The following is a 19,846-nucleotide window of genomic DNA, read 5'->3' on the forward strand; positions in this document are numbered from 1 at the left end:
AATGTACAACTGAAATAACTAATATTTTAGTTATACATATCATACAATGTGCATTAAATTATTAGCTTGGGTTTTCTAATAATTTTTTGGTGCAATTCACGTTTACTCTTTATTGTAATGCATGCAGTAAAGCACAAATTCATTATGTTTTTAGTATCATGGTTTATTTTTGCCATGGTTTTGCTATGCGTGGCAAGTATCGATCCACATTTGGAAATACCAATTAATTTGAAAGGTACACGAAATACTGGTAAGTAATTGTTAGGCAATTAATTGGCAGGTGCAACTCCTAGGTGGTACGGCCTGAAACAAATATTTACCTTCACCTTCGTTCTCTTATCTGGCTACCTATAAATTACAGCATTAAACACAGTGTGTCAGTTCATCTTAAAATGTTGTCAATGTCCAGAGCTAAAGTTACCTAAATGTCAGGAGGAGGTTTGAGATTGCCATATCTGTTTGGAGGGAGAGAGAAAGAAGTTGAGCATCACAGGTGCTTGCTGCTTTCCTTAATACACTTCTAACTGTGTTGTGGTAGAACTCGTATAAGAATACGATCAGGAAAATTTACATTTTGAAATACAGCTGAAAATTTTTATAGCTGTAAAGAACTGCTGGAAATATAGAGAATGAAAATACATGTTTTTAAGCTACAGAAGATGTACCCATTAATTGGTCCTTAAACTTAGCCCAAAGGGTACACTACCAATCTTAAGGATTGTTGGTAAATACACAGTTACCAAAAATGCTACAGCTACATCTTCTCATTTTTAGATGTAATTCTTCAGTTTGTTCCTATATACACTTCGCTTTGCAACAAATCTGGGTAAAGCACAAAATTATACAAGTATTACACCATGAAATAAGAATACAGAAGATTTTTCTACACACATTTGTAAGTGTTCACTTCTTGCACAAAATATATTCATTACGGCCATTTCAGCCTACAGTTTAAAATACAGGTTGGAAGTAAATGAACAAGCCACAATCCTCTGCTACTAAAGCATCCTGCCTTTGGATAAAAGACAGGTCCTGCTTCTATGGCTCTAAAACAAGGCATTTCTGATGTTGTTTCTGGGAAACTTTTACATACAACAAAAGACAGAAATCCATAGTATGAGGACAATCCTTCAAGGAATGTTCTGCTTTTCCAATCTTCTTTCCAAGAAAAAAAAAAACCCCACTTTTGTTAATTTTATAATATAGGCTAAACAGGCCCACAGCACAGTCAGACTAGTTCCCATAAGCTTACATTTCCATGTTTACATTACATTACATTACATTACATTACATTTATTCACATTTCATATGAATAAATAGGGTTCCCTAATCAGCTCAGCGCACTGCAGAGAGCCTTCAGGACTTTGCAGCCACAGCACAGCTCTGCCACCCATCAAGCCAGGCACCCCAGGAAGTATCTTCTGTATTTTTTGGTACTTTACAGTAACATACATTTACTAGTGTAAATGTAGTATGAACACATCACCTAACTTTTGCACACTTTGAGAACTAAAGTTCAGCACGTGCTACTCCTATATATGCCTTTCCACAAAAATAACCTTTTTTGACAGCTATTGATCACAAACTGGAATAATTAAGGCCCCATATCCTTAATGGGCAATAGAGTTCAATAAATGAAAAGTGAACAAACCAGTTATTAATAGACATTTCTCAGCTTGTACACCGTAAACTACACAAGAGCTTAATTTTCACTTTGGGACTTTTTCTGAGAAATTTCTGTAAGTGAAAACTGTTACTTTGAGTAGTCCACAGTACAAATGAAATATGAATCTGCAACATAAAAACATTTTTCCTTAAGGAACTTATTTATGAGGAAATTCCTACTGCCACATAATAATAACCATACTGCATTTTACTTTATAATCATAAGCATTATGCTGCTTTTTGTGAAAAATGCTGTTTATGAGTACAGCAGTAAGGTCTTTAAGCAAACTCACATTCTGAGCAATTTTTATTTTCTTCCATCTTCCTGAATCTTCCCTAAAGCTTATGGTTTACTGTAATATATAAGTTCACCTTTATATAATCCTTAAATATTTACTAAAATTCCTTAATTGCAAAATAAATAATATTAATAATTAGCATTTTTTTATATTAAATAATTTGGCCAACACATGTAATACTGTAATCAGTGCACCTTTTCCTTTCTAACCACAAATAATACCTAGCAATGATCTGCAAATTGAGTACCAAGTGACTACCGAGGAACAGAATTCAGTAGAAACACTGTGTGATAGCAGTGTTATAAGAGGTGCGAATATGCAGTTGCACGTTGTGAAGTACAAACAGCTTTTCTTTTAAAAAAGTTGAACACCAGAGTTCAGCAGGAAAACAAACAAATTCAGAAGGCTGGACAATGATTATTAGAAGTGCCATGCACTACTATATCCCCATTAATACTTAGCATTCGTATAGTATTTAAAATGTTTAAGGTGCTATACAAATGCTATCTAGAAGAAATGTATTATCCAAAGGCAGAATACAAGTCGAAAGTGAATGGCATCATGACAGAAAAATGTAATGTAATTAATACAATTTCAAGACTAACTACTTTATAAATCAGCTAGCTATACATGAGCTATAATCAGAGATCACATATTTTACAAGGGGAATATATAGACATAAAATTATTACCATTCCTTGAACAGGTTTCTGTAATAAGGGATTGCCACAGGACTTGCAACTGGCTCCACAGTTGTCTAACTCAGGAGTTGCAGGAAACAAGGAAATCACTTCAGTGACAAACAGACAGCTTACTTCAAGTGCTAATACGAACAACTTTTAAGAGCCACCATTCTTACACATCAATGCGGACTCCATGCTTTATAGACATTAATTCTCTAGTGCCTGTCAAATACATAATAAATGAACATAAATGAGGTAAAGATGCTGTAATTGCCACATACAGCCAATATGGCAAAGGAGGAGTTTTTCCAAATGGGCAGATCCAGAGGCCATGACGAATCCCGTCACGGACGTGATGAGAAGTCCAGGATATGAACAACATCCAGGGAAGAAAGCACCATGAATCCTTAAGCCTGAAAAGGTGCATAATAAACTTTAATGTCAAAGCCACAACAGGAATCACAGTAGAACAATGAAGAAGTGGTCTCTGTGGAAGAGTCAGAGCAGCCTGCAGAAAAGAAAACATAAATGGCAATGACTACAGCCATGACAAGAAAATAAATGTTTCATGGATGTTTAAAGGTATACTAGTAAGTGGCTAAGTGGAAGTGCAAAGAAAGGCATACCGTTTCTTTCCACTGTAGCTGATCAAAATCAACAGTCTGACTGTTCAGATGTATGAGAGCTGCATGCTGCCCTGTCTCTCTGTTGTGTGACATGAATCATGAATCCTGCTAAGCACCACCAGTGGCAAAACAAAGAGGGAGAGGGATGAGGTATGCTATTTGTCACAGTTGAATGACAGTATACAAGAAATTCTTAGCCTACTACACTGAGTATATGTATTTAATTTCAAAATAACTAAAAGTAAAACAACCATACAATATATGAGAAATATTAAATATGCTTTACTTGAAATATTTAATATGCTTTAATGGCATTTATTTTCAAGGATGCATCCTGTATTATACTACACTTAGCAGCCATGAAGTTGTTTTAGTTGGACAATATGTGAACCAGAAGAGTAATTTCCAATACAACAAAAATATGATCCAAGTTATACATATTTTGACTGCAAAACAGTATTCTTTAAGCACAAGCAAAAGACAAGTTCCGAAGCCAACATCTGAATCATTTGTGACAAGGGTTTTTATATCAAAAACTTGTTTAACGTTAACTCAGTTGAAAGTCTGATATTGGTTTTAATCAAGGTGAATGTCTAGCTAGTGAGGTTAAATTTAGCTTTTATAAAAAGTTATAATCATCAATTTAGTACACACACACTTGAGAAAATATTCTGGATGTAATTACTAGCAACAGCTAAAACTATCTCCACAAAAGACAGTAAAACAAATTTATAAATATATTGGATTCCTAAACACTAAATAAGTAGATTCTTGTCACATAAGCACAGGAGAAACAATAGCACATTACTACACAAGTGCTGGTGTAATATCAACTAGCTTAATTCAGATACAGGTGAACATTCAGAAAGACTGAAGCAGGCACCAGAGATGTACTCCTTGCACATGATTGTGCATCTCATTGCTATGTTGAATGCATCACTCACCGCACTTACTGCAGAAAGCAAACAAAGCACAACTAAAAGACAGCAGCCAAGAACTCCCATTAAAACTTCAGTTGTGTCAATTGATTCAACAGCCACAGTACCTGACAGTGGGACTCTGGAATAGCTTCATCAAGTGTCTGCAGATAATTTATACAACTGCTTGGAACCCTGCCTTCTCTATACCTAAACTTTGATGTAGCCTTAGCCAAGAAACACAGAGATGGAAACTTATGTAGCCTGTGCTTTAAAACAAATGCCAGTGCTAAAAGGCTTACAGAAAGCTTTGCTCATCAGCTTCCCACTATGTGCTTTCTCACTCTCAGTCAGGTGATGTGTTTACAAAGTTCATTAACTGTCTCAACAACTTTTAACTGTAATGGTATGGACCCAACTCGTTGAAGTTGGTGCAAAGGGTATGTCTTCTACAACTTCATTTCTGTTTCATACAAGCATTGTTCACAGGTTAAAGTAGAAGTCTTCTGATGGTGCTATTGTATATCATGTACTCTAAAAATATAGTCAGATTTTTGTTGCTGTCAGCAAGAGCCTAAAAAGTCCATACTTGCCTAATTTTGATGATCCATGTCAGCTGGTGATACATTTTGGCAGACATCCTATTGAGTAGTCACTATTTCTGCATTTTGAAAAAAACAGTTGCAAAGTCTAACCCAGCCCTTTCCCTGCGCTCTATAGACGTTAGGTGCTAACAGCAACACGCTAATTAAGGAGAATCTGAATGTTTATTACATATACAGTTAATCAGTGTTGGGGCCAATCTTTATCCAAGTTTGGGGAACTGATGCTTCAATCGCTTTCATACACAACTTTAGATGGGAGGGTTGCTCATACAGCAAACGCAAGCACTCAATTTTAGCAAGCGAAAACCCTATTTTGTAATTGCAGTACAGTCATTAGGCTTCTGAAATGCTATTACCCAAGTTCTCAGAAAAGAAAAAGTCTGTTTCATCTTTCACATTCTGTAACTAGAGGAACATTTACATCCTTGAGCTGCCAAGCCCAAGAGACAGACAGTTCTGTTGGGCAATATAAGCTCTTACACTCATTCTCCTAACAGGTGAATTCGTTTGCCTTAGAAATCACTGGATCTTAAAAAAATAAACAACAGTACAACCGTTTTCTGCTTTAAACCTCCTAGAAAGAGATGATCACGGTTTGGGTAGATTTACGGGGACATGTACCATGAAAGAGGTCAGGCTATAGTTGGAAACAGGATTATTCATGACACAAACTATCTTTCCATTTGCCTACATGTCCAATCAGGTGCATGATCTTGAAGTTCCTGCTCTTCCAGCCCCTCTCATACACTACAATGAGCAGCTGGAGACAGAAGATGACAACTGCATGCAGGGAAACCCTAGCAAATTCTTTGCTTCAATGCCCAAAGTGACACCGCAGAACTTATATAACACCACGGTCTCCCTCATTTATATTCCACGACACTTCATAGCCTGATGTCCTTAGTTTTGAGGTTGATCTGTAAATTCTATGTTAGATTAATTGTATATGTGTGCAAAGCTTATTCTCCAGCTCCAGAAACGCTCCTGTGCAGCCCAGGTTGGTCAGCAGTGGCACATCAAGAAGCTGTGTTATGAATGTTTGCTGGTACAATCTTGCTTGACACTGACTGCATGCTCTACACTTGCAGAAGCTGGTGAATCTTAGGCTGCAAGTCAGCAATTTCTGCACATCTGTTCTGCAATATGAGCATTTGGGCTACAATCCTGAGGAATACTGGGAGCAGCCCATCATACTATTGTTTATTATCAATGCTGAGGATGATGGCAGGCTGCAATAACAGCTTCACAGCCAGTCAACGATAGCTTCTTCAAATACTGGTTCTTAGATTCTTCTACCCTTGTGTGCATACAATACACACTGAAAACCACACGGAATACAAAGAACTACAAATTCTGAGTAGCAAAGTCCTTGTAGACTTTTTAGTTGTTGCAAAAATAATGTGGGCAAAAGGGCAGATCACGTGCTACTTGGTACACATCTATTTATCAGAGTAAACACAAATACCACAGGTGACTATTTACCCTAAATACACCAGAAAAATAATGATGACACTCAGCCAATAGCCAAATAATCCAAGCAGCAAGCAGTGTCAGCAGGAACAGGAGTAGATAGCTGGAGTAGTAGTGTGAAGGTAGCAGTGGGAGGTAGAAGGCAATACTGCCTTGTACTGCATAGAAGGGTTACTTCACAAAAGTAGCCCATCAGCACAATTAAGAGCGATGATGAAGAGCTTTATAGATAATTGCGTAATGTGAAAAGTGCTACTGTTACAAATCAGTAACAGCGGTGTGGTTAACTAATTAGATATCTCATTTATTAGTTAGTCAGTAATGTGTTGCATAAACACTGTCATCCCTTCAGTCAGGGATGCAATCTGAAGAGGGAGAATTGGACTGGAACTAATAAATATGTAGTAAAAAAAGTATCCCATAAAGTAATAAATTACATAGGCAAAAGCCTGGAAGTAGGACATGAACTGAAGGCCCATCATATTCACCTGAGGAAAGAAAAATCAGGTCTAGTTAGCCAGGCAGCAACACAGCAGAAAAGTTTATGGGGATTACAAACTAAAAAGACTCTGACAGCACTGCAAGAAGACATAAAACCTGTAACAGTTTTGGTTTGGTTTGTGTTTTTTAAAAAAAAAAGACAGAATTGTTGTATGCATGTGACATTAAAAGGATTTAATCTACGCTCTTTGGCTCAGACGAAGTCTCACCTAAAATACCATACACAGTTTGGGACTCAACCCTTTAAATAAAACTTACGCGAAAGGCAACCCAAAGGAGATGAGAAAAACTAGTAAGAAGCTTAGAAAACATAAATCCAGGCCCTTCCGATTTAAAAAAAAAAATATTTAGTCAAGAAGAGACTTTTTGTAAAGCATAACGGTTTTGCAAGTCATTAAAGTAATGTTTCTACTGCAAGGATCAAAGAGACCAGTACAGGACATGGTTTACAGGTAAACATCCTTTATTAACCCAGCTACCATATGGAAGGGGAGGGAGTTTGTAGGCAAGTGACTAGGAAAAAGCCTTTGGACATCTTTCCTTCTCCTTACATCAGCTAAGTAGCTTGGATACTAAAGGGCTCTTCTTTTACCTGCAGCATCTTGTATTTCTGGTACAAAACGTTTACGGGAGAGGACATCCAACTGTGTTTTGCAGAGAGACCTTGAAGAATAAGAAAACAAGATCTACCTACCATACTTTAGGTTGAATATTAGAAAACCCATTGCTAGCTGCTTAAGAACTGAAACAGCATGGGAACAGATGACGTCATAAAACTGCAATAATTTAATTGTTTGGGATACTAGGAATAGCCTACAAAATGTTCTCCATCACGGAAAGCATAAGCATATTTAATCTTGCCTCAATGAAGGCAGTAAAGAGACAGGTCACCTCCCCAGTTCTGTGACACATTACAATACTCAACTTTCTAAACAGATATTGGTTAAGAGTGTCACCTAGTGGTCAAAATTATGAAAAAACAGTGGCAACAGCTTCAACTGCAAGAAAAAGTAGCAATAAAATTTCAATAACACTTTCTAATAACTGGCCATTCTTTACTTGCATTTAGTGATTTTAAAACAAGAAAATATACATTATAATAATAATAGATTTAAATGCTTGACTAAAATGTTAATATTCTAGGAACCATTAGGAGGCTGTAGCAAGGTGAGTGTCGGTCTCTTCTCCTTCGTAGGTAGTGACAGGACAAGGGAAAATGGCTTCAAGATTTGCCAGGGGAGATTCAGGTTGGATATCAGGAGGAATTCCTTTACTGAAAGGGTTGTCAAGCACTGGAATAGGCTGCCCAGGGAGGTGGTTGAGTCATCATCCCTAGAGGTGTTTAAAAGACAAGTAGATGTTGTACTTGGGCATATGGTCTAGTGGCAGACTTAGAGTTGGATCAATGGTTGGACATGATAGAGGTATTTTCCAACCAAAACCAGTCTGTTATTCTGTGATTAATCAATCAAACTAACTTTCCTTTTCTTTATCTAGTTTTTTAATTTTACAGTATTTCCATATGCAAAAAATAAAGAAAAGGTGAGAGCAAAGGACTGCCTAGGGAGGAAGAATGCCAGCTGCCAGTACATACTGGCGGCTGACTGGCTGGAAAGTTGTCTGAAGGAAATTCAATTTGTTGAATAACAAGTTGAATATGAGCCGGCAATGTGACCTTGTGGCAAAGGCAGCCTGTAGTATCCCAGGCTCACGTTAGGAAGGCTGCCAGCAAATCTAGTCAGCTGATCCTTCCCTTTCTCTTCAGCACTGGTAAGGCCACCTCTGGAGTGCTGAGTCTGGTTCTGGCACTTAAAGAGAGACATGGTGCTACTGGAAATCAAGTCCAGAAAAGGGACACCAGGATCATGAAGAGACTTGAACACCTTGTATAGGAGGGAAGGATGAGAACTGGATCTGTGCAGCCTGGAGAGGAGAAGGCTCAGGAGAGATGTCATCAAGGCGTACTAAGGGAGGTAGCCAGGCTCTTTCCAGTGGTGCCCACTAAGAGGGCAAATGGCAACGGGCACAGGCTGAAACATAAGAGGTTCCTCCTAAGACATAAGAAAATGCAGGGTTTTTTTCCATCATTGTGACCACAACTGTGTATTGGAGCAGGCTGCGCAGAGAAGTGGTGGAGTCTACATCCATGGAGATATTCAAGTTGTCTGTACACGGTCCTGAGCGACTGGCTCCAGGTGAGCCTTCTTCAGCAGTGGAATTTGAGAAGATGACCCTAAAGAAGACCCTTTCAACCACAACCACTTTGTGGTTCTGTGAAAACCCCCTCTTTGTTGAAGAGAAATACAAGTAGGAAACTGACCAAAGGTGCAAACAGGAAGACATTCTCTACAACGAATAATGATATTGTATGTAAACAAAAGCTATTTTCCCATTGAAAATCTGATTTTTACAACTTGACTCTAAGCAATAAACCTTCTTGCACTAAGCTGTCTCCCACAAATGTTAAAAAATTGGTAAAACGTTTTGCATTGTAATCTTTTAATTAAAGAAGAACAAAAAATAGCAATTTTTCCCTCCACCTCCTTCCTTCTTCTGCTTCCTAGGAGCTATTTCCTCTGATATTCATATGAGAAAAGTAACACTATTATGAGCAAACTGGAGGAGGGAATGAAGGTGAGATGTCAAACAACTATGTTACACTCTGATTGAATGGATAAAGGTCGGCATCATCCCCTTCTCCTGTACAAGTACATATGTAGGTGGGGGTGTACATTTCTGGGGAGGGAGGATTAAGTAGCATGTATGTACACCTATGCTAGCAATGCCAGCATAAACCAACTGCAAGGACTTGTGTTGCTGAGCAGAGAAAATTCCTGATAACAAGCAGAGTGGCATGGCTCTCAGTATGGGGACGAGGAGCTATCTGGAGGCAAGGAATGTCTGCCTGAGTTACGAAATACAGAAGAGACTCCAGAGGTCAGGGAAAGCTGCATATATAAGTTTGGAGCAGGCAAGAGAACAGGGATATATTTATATATATGTACATGTGTGAATGGGGAAGCAGGAACAGGACACAACTAAACCACTGGAGAACGGATGAAAAAGATTGCCATAACCTGGTAGTACTAACCCTACCGAGAAAGCCTGTCCTAACAAGCAGTTCTGGAAATGGACAATGATCACAGATACACTTTAACAAGAACCAGTTCACCTTATTGCCTATTTTTTTTTTAATGACACTTTAATGACACTTGCATACAAAGAAAATGCCCATGCTTTTATCTAATTAAAGTATCATTGGAACTTTTTTTGTTTAGGATATGGTAGAAGAAAAATAAACAGTGATGAAGAAAGAAAATAAACAATCACTAATCTTTGAACCTTGAGCCTGGGCTTAAGACCACAAAAATCATGTTTCAGGACTACAGAACAGAACTTGCTAGTCTACTGCTCTTCTGCAAAGGCAGAAAAAATCTACTGACTTACCTTTAATGACAGGGAGCCAGCAAGGAAGAAGTGGTCCACATCAATGACAGAAGCAAGGAAGCCAGCCAGAGTGACCTCAGTGAAGTCACTTTTCTTTCTGAGTCCAATCACTATTGCCCAGGACCACATCCCTAGTATGCCATGCACTGCATTATCAGAGAGGGCTCGGAGCCAGTCATTTTGCTGAACAAAGGAAAACTGCAGAAGTCTGTCTGCTACAAAGCAGAATATTCCCAAACCTAGACTAGAAATAACTGAAGCAGTGCTAAAAGTTTGGAGGAGAGCATGGGCCTTTTCAGTCTCAGATGCCATGGCAAAAAAAAGGTCACAGCACACAAAATGTCATCAGGGTATACACTGCGCATTGTCCTGTGTATCATCAGTTGTTCTGCAAACGTCAGAGAACAGAAAGAAAATTATTAAAGGAAAAAATACATTAGCACTAATCATTTTTTATCACAGCTACTACTGAGCATAAAACGCCCAAATTCTATGTCTGCACATAATATTCCTATGGAATTTTTTAATTCAGTTAATTTGTTAACTTGAACACTACAGATCTAAATTAAAACACTTGTCCTGTCCTAATAAGAACAAGCATGTCTGCAACATGGAAAGCTCTAACTCTACTTTCTGAAATCTCAAATTTTACAAAATAATTTGAAGCACATCTATGATAACACAGTCAATATGCTTCAAGATTCCTCCTGGTTTTAAATACATGTTATGCATCAAATCAAATCCTTTATACTGTAACAACAAAACAAGATTAAACCTGGAGGATTCTTACGACTGATGCTCAAAAATCCCAAATCCCCCTACGCCACAACTGTTAAAACCGAGTTTCTTATCTACAAAGCAAAACACAAATTTCCTTTGCATACTTTGTAAATATATGTATTATCACCCCGGTACTCGTCTCTGAACAACTCGTTTAGCTTGGAGACTGGCATGTAGAATAAGCATTAGGAAAACCAGAACCACTTAAATATCTTTACTGTCCATCATAAAGACAACTGCCACTCAGTCAAGCAGAAGTAACCAAAACTAACTCCTTACAGAGCAAAACTACATATGCGTATCCTTCGTATGTTCTCCAGCAACATATTCTACTAATTTTACTTTTAGGACTTGTCTTATTTTCTTTCATGTTCAATAACAGCCCTTTTTGCAGAAAAAAAAAGAAATTCATTAATCCCAGGCATTTTACTTTTCAAAAGTTGACCACTGCAATTTGAAAATAAAAGCACTGTTAAATAATGAAGGCATTAATAGAAGTCCTTAAAACCTATTCATGTTCTGCAATTATTATGAAATGTCCTTGTACAAGGTGATTTCTTGTGAATAATTATTGTCTGTAAATAACTGCTTGATACCTCAAAAAAAATTTAAGACCTTTAAAACTCTCCCACCCCACTTCCAAGAAGTAATTGCAGAATACTCGGATTATACAGAGTACTCACTTCTGTGACAACACTAAAAAGAAGTGCTTTGAAATAAAATACTCATGTAAATGATGTATTCTTTACCTTCATTACATTAACTGCACTAAGAGGCAGTCTTTGAAGGACCGTATCGAGTCTAACTGTCCCAGCTGCTCTTCTTTCTGGGGAGCCATGGAGACAGATCGCAGTTTTGAAGCCTACATCCTACCTAAAAATGGGTTCTTCTCAAGAGGTTGCTATTTCTGTGCAATACATCAAACCTTGATAATCCTTCACACAGTTCTGTCAAGGAAATTTTTACTCTGAATGGGCTTTTCCTGAGTGTATTAGACTTCCTTTAAAATGACTTCTAACAATATTGACACAAAACATTTTATGATTTTAAACATATTATTAATTGTAAGCCCCAGAAACTACAAAACGTTTCTCTCATATTATTTATCTGCTTCTTTATTTCCAGTTATCCTCAAGACATGTCTACTGGCTTTGGTTTTTATAGAAAATAAGCCCACTGGGTTATTTATTTGGAAAACATTTTTAAAAAGGAAAAGAAAGCATGAATAATACATGGACTTTGCACACAGATGAGAAAAAGTGGGTCATGTTTAGAGTCTGTTAACCATGACTGTGCCTTTTCTGAATGAACGTGTAGACACAAAGTATTTCACGAAACACTGGAACTGCCACTTTCTGGTGGGTGATTTTACAATACACAGTGCATTTCTGAATAAACTCCATTTTAAGGAGCAAATGGCAATCTCCTCACAAATGTTTCTTCTCTGTAACTATCAACGTTAGATTGGGTTTTACTAAGGATTACATAAGGATTCAATCTGCGAGGAGCTGAGACAGCAACATACTTTTAAAAAAGTACGCCAGATTTTGGAATCAAACTCACCCTGAGACGAGGAGAACGTAATCTTTCCATTGTGGTTGCTTTATGCTGGTAGCAACCGCGGTCCATGCAGCAGTGCCGAGGCTTTGCACGTTCTGAATCCAGTCTACCCAGTCCAGTGTAGGAAAGACCAAACATGATTCGTTTCATCCTAAGTGAATTGAACTAGGCAGTAGTAAGCATCCATACACAAAGCTCTTTGAACTCCCTACAAAACATAAATGAAAACAGCAGTCAAAAACACAGAAAACAGTAACATCTTTTTAACTAATTCCTCAGCAAATATAATTGAACTCAAAGCAGCCTGCGCTAGAACTCAGAAGCTCTGTTAAAGAAAGCAGGGGAAAAGAAAAACCATAAAACAAGAGAAGGCACAAATAAACTTGGAACAAGACAATAATCAAAAAATAATAAAACTCAATGTCATAAAGTCAGAAAAGGGCACTTCCAGCCTTCTGCTTTATGTAATTGCATTTTGAAATAGTAATACAGAGATCTATTTAACAGAGTTTTCCTTGTAGCTGTATGCCTGAAAGATTCTCACCTAACTAAACTAAAATTTGTGTCACATTCAAAAATCTCTTTTTCATTTCATCCCATCAATCAGTGATTTTGGAATAGACAAATAGAGACCTATAAGTTCAAGCAGCAGCAGAGGTCGGTGCCAGTGCTGTTGCAGACCTGCACTGCTTTGCTATACATATTATTAACACATGCACAAAGCACATAGGAAATGTATCACTACAGACTTAAGAAAATCCAAAATTAGTATGATTTGAGAATTATGCATCACCAAATAAAGATAACAATGCCAAGAGGAAAACAAGGACAATATCTAAATGGGTGTCTTTGAGCTAGAGTGAAGAACGGGAAGTAAAAATCTGGCTTCAGGCTAAGAGCCATGTCCATGACATAACGGTTTGTTTTACCAAGTCTCTGTCATCTTTTACAGACAAAACCGACTGCTGTCGGTGTAAAAATCAAGGCAAATTCCCCAGAATAACAGTGTTAAGTACAAACTTTATGCACATCAAGACTGAAATCAGACTAGTAAAAGCAAAACACTGTTCAACCAAAATAATCACCAAAATTACATTTTTTTTTAAATAAAACTAGAAACAGTACCATTTTTGGCTGAAAAAATAATGATTTTCAGACTGTTTACATAATATCATAATGAAGTTTCATAGGATTTTCTATCCTATGAATCTCAGAAAGCATAGTTTCGGAACTTATACTTGTGTTAAAACAGAACACTGGGAAACAGATGTATTACACAAGAATGCTTAGAAACCTGTGTGTGGTCAGTTCAGTTAAGACATTGAAGTTAAGCTTTAGGTTGGGTTTACACAAAATACATGCACACAACAGCTTACACAGCAACACTGCAAACACAGAATCACAGAATAGTTTGGGTTGGAAGGGCCCTTAAAGATCATCCATTTCCAACACCCCTAACACGGGCAGGGACACATCACACTAGATCAGGCTGTCCAATTTTGCTACATATTCAGTTTCATTTAAGGAAACTATAAAAACCATTTTAACAAATGCACGGGTAACACCGTAAATCACTGACACAAGATATTTAGATCAAAGCTGTAAATACGCATTTGCAGAAACAGCTGATTCTAAGAAGACTTTTCACTCATGGTGTAAGAGCAAAACAAAAACCCAATTGCTAGAATTACCACTTAGAAATATTGCTCTCCAAAATTTTTAGCCCGATTTTGCAAGAAGTTTTGAGGCCCACTGACAGATATAGGAATTTAATGCATCACACCAGCAGAATTATGCACTTTATGCAACAAATAAAAAGACTAATGCAGTCCGTTATAAATTTATCATCACCTAAAAAAATCTCATTATTTGATATTGAATGTTAATTTATATAGAATCATAGAATGGTTTGGGTTGGAAGGGACCTTAAAGATCATCCGGTTCTCCCTGCCACGAGACCATGCTGCCCAAGGCCCATCCAACCTGGCCCTGAACACCTTCAGGGATGGGGCAGCCACAGCTTTCCTAGGAAACCTGTGCCAGTGCCTCACCACTCTCGTAGTAAAGAAATTCCTCTTTACGTCTAGTGTAAATCTGCCCCTCTCCAGTTGGTTATACCCATTATGAATAACTCCATAATGCACAACTACAACTTTTGATACAATGTCCAACCTCTAATATATTATCACATGGAAAAGCAGACCTGAGCCTAAAACAATCTGAGAAGAAGTGATAACACGAATATTTCTGGGGTCAGATAATCCTAATGCATTACTGGGTTTGGAAAATGGAAGGAGAGTGAGAAGGAAAACAGGGCAAAAGCAAACAAGAAATCTGCAGGACTTTACCTAGAAACAAACGCAATTTTGCCGATATATCTACTTTCATTTAAGGAAATTAAATAAAAACCATTTTAACAAACGCACATTGTAAATCACTGACACGACGAGATCTTTAGAGCAAAGCCGTAAAAACAAAACAAAACCCAGTGGCTGCAATTATCCCTCAGAAACAGTGCTCGCCCAAACATTAGCCCCGATGCTCCCAGCGCAGCCGAACCGCGGACACCGAACTGCGGCCACCACCCCGCAACTCCGCACCGAGGGCACGGGGCAACTGGCCAGGGGCTACCAACCGGGCATGGGGGGCAACTGGCCGGGGGCTACCAACCGGGCATGGGGGGCAACTGCCAGGGGGCTACCGACCGGGCACGGGGGTGACTGACGAGGAACGGGGGGCTACTGACTGGGGGCTACTGACTGGGCATGGGGGGCCACTGGGCATGCAGAGCTACCGACCGGGCATGGGGGGGCTACTGACCAGGCATAGGGGGCTACCTACCAGGAACGGGGGGCTACTGACCGGGGGCTACCGACCGGGCACGGAGGACGACTGACGAGGAACGGGGGTCTACTGACTGGGGGCTACTGGGGGGCTACCGACTGGGCATGGGGGGCCACGGGGCATGCAGGGATACCGACCGGGCATGGAGGGGGGCTACTGACCGGGCATAGGGGGCTACCTACCAGGAACGGGGGGCTACTGACCGGGGGCTACCGACCGGGCACTGGGGGCGACTGACTGGGGGCTACCGGCCAGGCATGGGGAAGCTACTGACCGGGCATAAGGGGCTACCTACCAGGAACGGGGGGCTACTGACCCGGGGCTACCGACCGCGCACAGGGGGCGACTGATGAGGAACGGGGAGGCTACTGACTGGGGGCTACCGACTGGGCATGGGGGGGGCAATGGACATGCAGGGATACCGAGCGGGCATGGGGGGCTACTGACCGGACATAGGGGGCTACCTACCAGGAACGGGGGGCTACTGACCGGGGGCTACCGACTGGGCACTGGGGGCGACCCACCGGGCATCCGAGGCTCCGGACCAGGCATGCGTGCGGCGGGGCACGCCGGGAGCGCGGCGGGGGCGGTGCCGGGATGGGCTTGGTGGGAAAACCGTTCTGGAAATGGTTAAACCGGGGCTGAGTGGGTGCGACGGGGTTGGATAAAGCGCTGGAAGAGAAGACAGCAGTGAAAGAGGGGCCCGAATCAGCTCTCCCTCCTGCAGGGGCGATTGAGCGGGTTTTAAGCCCTTCCGAAGCTTCTTTTCTGGCACTGCGTTGGGGCTGTTGTTCAGTAAAGCAAATGATACCGAAAATGGCGGCAAATAAACTCTCCGGGATTCGTTTTAGAGTTTTAGAAAGCCAACGTTCTTCATCAGGGGTGGGGAGCACGAGGGCGGGACAAGAGCTGAGGCTGAAAAGGATACGAAGATTCTCAGAGGGAGAACCTCTGCCGTGAGGAGAGAGCGTTGGGGCTGTTCAGCCTGGAGAAGAGAAGGCTCCGAGCAGACCTTATAGCGACCTTCCAGTACCTGAGGGGGCTACAGGAAAGCTGGAGAGGGGCTGTCCACAAAGGCTTGTGGGGATAGGACCAGGGGCAACAAACTGGAGAGGGGCAGATTTAGACTGGACATAAGGAAGAATTTCTTCACCATGAGAGCTGTGAGACACTGGCCCAGGTTTCCCAGGGAAGCTGTGGCTGCCCCATCCCTGGAGGTGTTCCAGGCCAGGTTGGATGGGCCTTGGGCAGCCTGAGCCGGTGGGATGTGTCCCTGCCCGTGGCAGGGGGGTGGAACTGGATGGGCTTTGAGGTCACAGAATCACAGAATCATAGAATCACCAGGTTGGAAAGGACCCACTGGATCATCGAGTCAAACTATTCCTAACACTCCCTAAACCATGTCCCTCAGCACTTCATCCACCCGTTCCTTAAACACCTCCAGGGAAGGCGACTCGACCCCCTCCCTGGGCAGCCTCTGCCAGGGCCTGATGACTCTTACTGTGAAGAATTTTTTCTGATATCCAACCTGAACCTCCCCTGGTTCCTTCCAACTTAAACCATTCTATGGGACTCTAATACATTTACAACTTACGGGCATATGTATTAATTTCCCCACAAATCTTACACATATTCTATTACTTTCCAAGGGCTAATTTTAACGTTATTACGAACTTCACAACAATGAAGACTTGCTAATTTGTAGCTTTGGCTCCAGCTCTCTGCTTGACCTTACCTTTGGGACAGGGAAAGGCTCCAGAGGTGATTACAGAAGACGAGACATATGTTCAGCACAGATCATACTTAGCACAAGGCATTATCTTCTTCAAAGAATTAACACTGTCTGGAAAAACACTGCCTGAAAGAAAACGTGCTATCAGAGGGACATTCTGTCTAAGTTTCAAAACCAAAAATAAATACAATTACTTAGATGATACTTAGCTCTACTTTAGCTTAAATAAAAAATATTCTGCTTTTTGTAATAGTGATTACTCACATCACAAGGATGTAGAAGATTAAAACTACAGCTTCTGGATTTCTGCCAGAATTTTACTATATTTGTGTATATACATGTACACATACACATACATATGTAGACAACCCAAAAATAACCCAGACTCAATCATCTTTGATACGTCTAGAAAATGAAATATTCCCTTCAACAACAGGTGCATAATTAAATTGGTACTGTCGACAGCTTCCTTAAGAGAAAGGAAAAACAACAGGACTATTGAGTTTGTTGAGCATCAGCAGAGAGTCCCCAGGTTCCCTAGTCTCAGGAAGATGCCTGTGATGTTTTAGCATTACAAATATGAAGAGGTTACCAAGCTGGAGAGATGGGCCTGTGTGAACCTCATGAGGTTCAACAAGCCCAAATGCAAGATCCTACACCTGGGTTGAGGCAATGTATGGTTTCAATACAGGCCTGGGGATGATATGATAGAGGGCGGCCCTGTGAAGAAGGACTGGGGTGTGCTGGTTCGTGGGAAGATCAACATGAGCCAGCAATGCACGCTCACAGCCCAGAAAGCCAAATCTATCCTGAGCTGCATCAGAAGAAGCATGGCCAGCAGGCCAAGGGATGTGATTCTGCCCCTCTACTTTGCTGGAGACTAGCACAGACTCCACCTAGAGTGCTGTGTCCAATTCTGGAATCCCCAACGTAAGAAGGATATGGAGCTCCTGGAACAGGCCCAGAGGAGCCTGAATATGGTCAGGGGAATGGAGCACCTCTGCTATGAAGACAAGCTGAGAGAGTTGGGGTTGTTCAGCCTGGAGAAGTCTCCAGGGAGACCTTATAGCAACCTTCCAGGGGGCTACAAGGAAGCTGGGGAGGGACTTGTTTATGAGGGCATGTAGTGATAAGGTGAGGGGGAATGGCTTTAAATTGGAAGGGGGCAGATTTAGGTTAGACATTAGGAAGAAATTCTTCATGACAAGGATGTGAAATACTGGCACAGGTTGCCCAGGGAAGCTGTGGATGCCCCTTCCCTGACAGTGTCCAAGGCCAGGTTGGATGGGGCCTTGAGCAGCCTGGTCTAGAGGGATGTGTCGCTGCCCATGGCAGAAGGGTTGGAATTAGATGATCTTTAAGATCACTTGCAACCCAAACCATTCTGTGATTCTATGAAAAGTCTGGATTTCAGCAAAACCTGCAATATTGTCTCTCACCGTATCATCCTAAACAAGATGTCCAGCGTACAGCTAGATAAACACATAGTGCAATGGGTGAGAAATTGGCTGACGGGTCAGGCTCAGAAGGCCATAGTGAAAGGGGTCACATCAGAATGGCGACCATCCATAGCAGTGTGCTACATGGATCCATCTTAGGGCCAGTACTCTTTAACATCTCCACAGATTATTTGTCTGCAGGACTTGAAGGTCTGATAACTAAATTTGCAGACAACACAAAACTGAGGGGAGCTGTTGACACTTTTGAGGGCAGAGATGCCCTGCAGATGAATGTGGACAGATCGGACAGCTGGGCAATCACCAACCGCATGAAGTTTAACAAGGGCAAGTGCCAGGTTTTGCACCCGGGACATGGCAACCCTGGATGTCCATACAGACTGGGAAGCAAGAGTCTGGAGAGCAGCCCTGCAGAAAGGGATTTGGGGGTTCTGGCTGATGGCAAGTTGAACGTGAGCCAACAGTGTCCTGGGGTGCATCAAGCATGGCATTGCTAGCCAGTCGAGGGAGGTGATTGTCCTAATTTACTCCCACCTAGAGTACTGTGTGCGTTTTTGGGCATCACGTTATACATAGCAAATCAAGTTACTGGACAGTGTCCAAAGGAGGGCCACAAAGTTGGTGAAGATATATGACGTGCAGCTGAAGTCACTTGGTCTCTTCAGCCTGGAGAAGACTGACGGGATACCATCAGAATCTGATGATACTTCATCAGAGCTTCCTCACAACAGGAGGAGGAGCAGGTGCTGCTCTCTGGTGATCAATGATAGGACCCAGGGAAAGGAAGGACAGTGTGCCAGGAGGGCTTAGGGTGAATATTAGGAAAAGTTTCTTCACTCAGAGGATGGCAGAGTACTGGAACACTCCCCAGGGAACTCCCCAGGGAAGCAGTTGTAGTGCTAAGCTTGACAATACTAAAGAAGAATTTGGACAACGCCCTCAGGCACGTGGTGTGAATTTTGGGACCATCCTTGTGAGTCCCTTCCAACTCATGACATTCTGTAACTCTGATCACTAGAGACTTGATGCACCACTGAATGGCAGACACTTCAAATAAGTATTTATTCACTAGACAGGGTTTAGGAAACTTTTTATTCAATGTTGTACTACTTGGTACAATCTTCTGAATAAAAGCACATTTTCACTGTTAAAACCACTTGTCCCTACCCTTGCCACTTAAGCAGTTAATCAATCTGCTTGTTCACACAATCCTCTATACAATGAAACCATTCAAACATTCATACATTTAAAAGTAGCGCTG

General features: G+C 41.0%; 1 protein-coding gene across 4 annotated transcripts; it reads right to left on the reverse strand.

Moving 5' to 3' along the window:
- Window positions 1-2,517: 2,517 nt before the first annotated feature.
- On the reverse strand, window positions 2,518-16,204 carry TMEM267 (transmembrane protein 267). Of its 4 annotated transcripts, none has more exons than XM_054054036.1 (4): window positions 15,921-16,204; window positions 12,556-12,760; window positions 10,213-10,600; window positions 2,518-3,154 (listed from the first exon to the last, which is right to left on the reverse strand). In XM_054054036.1, exons 3-4 carry the CDS (start codon window positions 10,522-10,524, stop codon window positions 2,819-2,821), a joined length of 648 nt encoding a protein of 215 aa, XP_053910011.1. In that variant the 5' UTR covers window positions 10,525-10,600; window positions 12,556-12,760; window positions 15,921-16,204; the 3' UTR covers window positions 2,518-2,818. The 4 variants fall into 4 exon arrangements, with proteins under 4 accessions (XP_053910011.1, XP_053910010.1, XP_053910008.1 ...); XM_054054035.1 differs by having other exon boundaries at window positions 15,886-16,204; XM_054054033.1 differs by having other exon boundaries at window positions 15,865-16,204.
- Window positions 16,205-19,846: the final 3,642 nt, after the last annotated feature.

Source organism: Cuculus canorus, chromosome Z (genome assembly GCF_017976375.1).
Source record: "Cuculus canorus isolate bCucCan1 chromosome Z, bCucCan1.pri, whole genome shotgun sequence".
NCBI lineage: Eukaryota > Metazoa > Chordata > Aves > Cuculiformes > Cuculidae > Cuculus > Cuculus canorus.

Coding starts and splice junctions, on each gene's coding strand:
- TMEM267 (XM_054054036.1), bottom strand. CDS start 10,524: ATGGCATCTGAGACTGAAAAGGCCCATGCTCTCCTCCAAACTTTTAGC. Junction 3,155..10,212: donor CTGGCTCCCTGTCATTAAAG/GTAAGTCAGTAG, acceptor TCTTTTCTGCAG/GCTGCTCTGACTCTTCCACA.